The sequence below is a fragment of the Chaetura pelagica genome, unplaced genomic scaffold (assembly GCF_000747805.2).
Source record: "Chaetura pelagica isolate M959 unplaced genomic scaffold, ChaPel_1.0 scaffold1063, whole genome shotgun sequence".
Lineage (NCBI taxonomy): Eukaryota > Metazoa > Chordata > Aves > Apodiformes > Apodidae > Chaetura > Chaetura pelagica.
The window spans coordinates 2,076-3,580 of NW_009952592.1; the positions used below are offsets into that span (position 1 = coordinate 2,076).

At 60.7% G+C, this 1,505-nt stretch overlaps 1 protein-coding gene across 1 annotated transcript in view; it reads left to right on the forward strand.

The window, feature by feature from the left end:
- Positions 1-421, forward strand: part of ELOF1 (elongation factor 1 homolog (S. cerevisiae)) — a gene marked incomplete at its 5' end in the record, with an annotated part of 2,303 nt that extends 1,882 nt beyond the window's left edge. Inside the window, 3 exons of the mRNA XM_009993671.1 lie at positions 8-84; positions 190-260; positions 357-421. Of these exons, the coding sequence (XP_009991973.1) occupies positions 8-84; positions 190-260; positions 357-421 (213 nt within the window). The remainder of the gene's footprint in view (positions 1-7; positions 85-189; positions 261-356) is intronic.
- Positions 422-1,505: the final 1,084 nt, after the last annotated feature.

The following is a 1,505-nucleotide window of genomic DNA, read 5'->3' on the forward strand; positions in this document are numbered from 1 at the left end:
GCCCAAGAAGAGGATGACGGGGACACTGGAGACGCAGTTCACTTGCCCCTTCTGCAACCACGAGAAGTCCTGCGACGTCAAAATGTGAGCAGGGGACCGGGGGGGGGGCACTGCTGGGAGGGGGCTGCAGCCCGGGAGGGGAGAACTGCCGTGGGTCGCCTGTTAGAGCCTGTCCCCTGCTGCCCCCAGGGACCGCGCCCGCAACACGGGGGTGATCTCCTGCACCGTCTGCCTGGAGGAGTTCCAAACACCCATCACCTGTATCCTTATCAGAACATCCTTGTCCACCCCCACACCCACCTGAACTGCCCCCCTCTGCCACCCTGTTAGCACCTTAACTTCCCCCCCCACCCGAGACCTGTCAGAGCCTGTGGACGTCTACAGCGACTGGATCGATGCCTGTGAAGCTGCCAACCAGTAGTGGCCGAGGCAGCCCCTGCCCATGGCACAGCCCCAGGCCCTGGGGTGGGGGAGACCCGGCCCCCAGGGGAGGGCCCCAGACCCTGGGAGTGGGGTGGTCATGTCCCTGGCCCTGGTCCACCACCCCTTCATGGCATTTTTATAGTGTTTTCTTTACTTAATGTTTTCTACCTTTTTGTCTTCGGGCACTGGGGCTCCAGCTCACACAGGGACCCAGGACATACCCCCCACTCCAGGGATGGGACCCCCACTCTTGAGGTGGGTCCGGGGAGAAGGCTCACACAGCCTCACTGGGACTTGTTCCCATCCCAGTGGTGAGGTCTGTGCCAGAGTGGGGAGGGGGATGCATTTGGGCTGAGCTGCCCTTGAATAAACACCCTTGTGGAGCTGGACCAGAGCTCTGGGTCCTTGTCACTGGTGGCACGGGGGCATGTGGGGTCTGTGGGGTGTGAAACAGCCCCGTGGGGCGTGTGGGAATGGTCAAGCCCCCAGCAGGCCAGGAAATGCTGAGGCCCTAATGAGGCTCAGCAGCCCTAATTAATCTCTGGTTTCACAGCTACCCTAGGACACATTGTCACCCTTGGCTACCACCACCTCTAGGTTGCCCCCTAGGGGCCTCTTTAGGGTGGGCTTGGTTGTCGTGTTCCTGCAGGGTAGGGGGCAGGGGATGTGGTGCAGCATTTCAGGCGCTCTGAGGGGTTCAGCCTGGGCTTGGCGCTGCCCTGACATGGGGACCCGGGATGTCCAGGGCCATCCTTGTTCCCTTTATGGCACCCTCAGGATGTCTGGCTGCTGAAATGTCATCTCTGTACCAGTGTGTTTGTCCCCATCCTTGTTCTCCATGCTTCCCTATGTCTTGGTGTACCTCTGCCCCTGTTCCCTTTAATGTCCCACTGTCCTTCTGTGTGTTGTAGTGGCCTCATGTCCTGTCCCATTTCCATGTGGAGTTGTCCCTCCCCCACACCTCGTTCTGTCCCCCCATCCCTGTGTCCCCCTGGCCCTGCACTGACCCCATGCCAGTCCCCATGGAGGCAACAGGTTTGCGTGTGGGTTTTATTGTGCCTCGGTGGCTTCACACAGGGGCG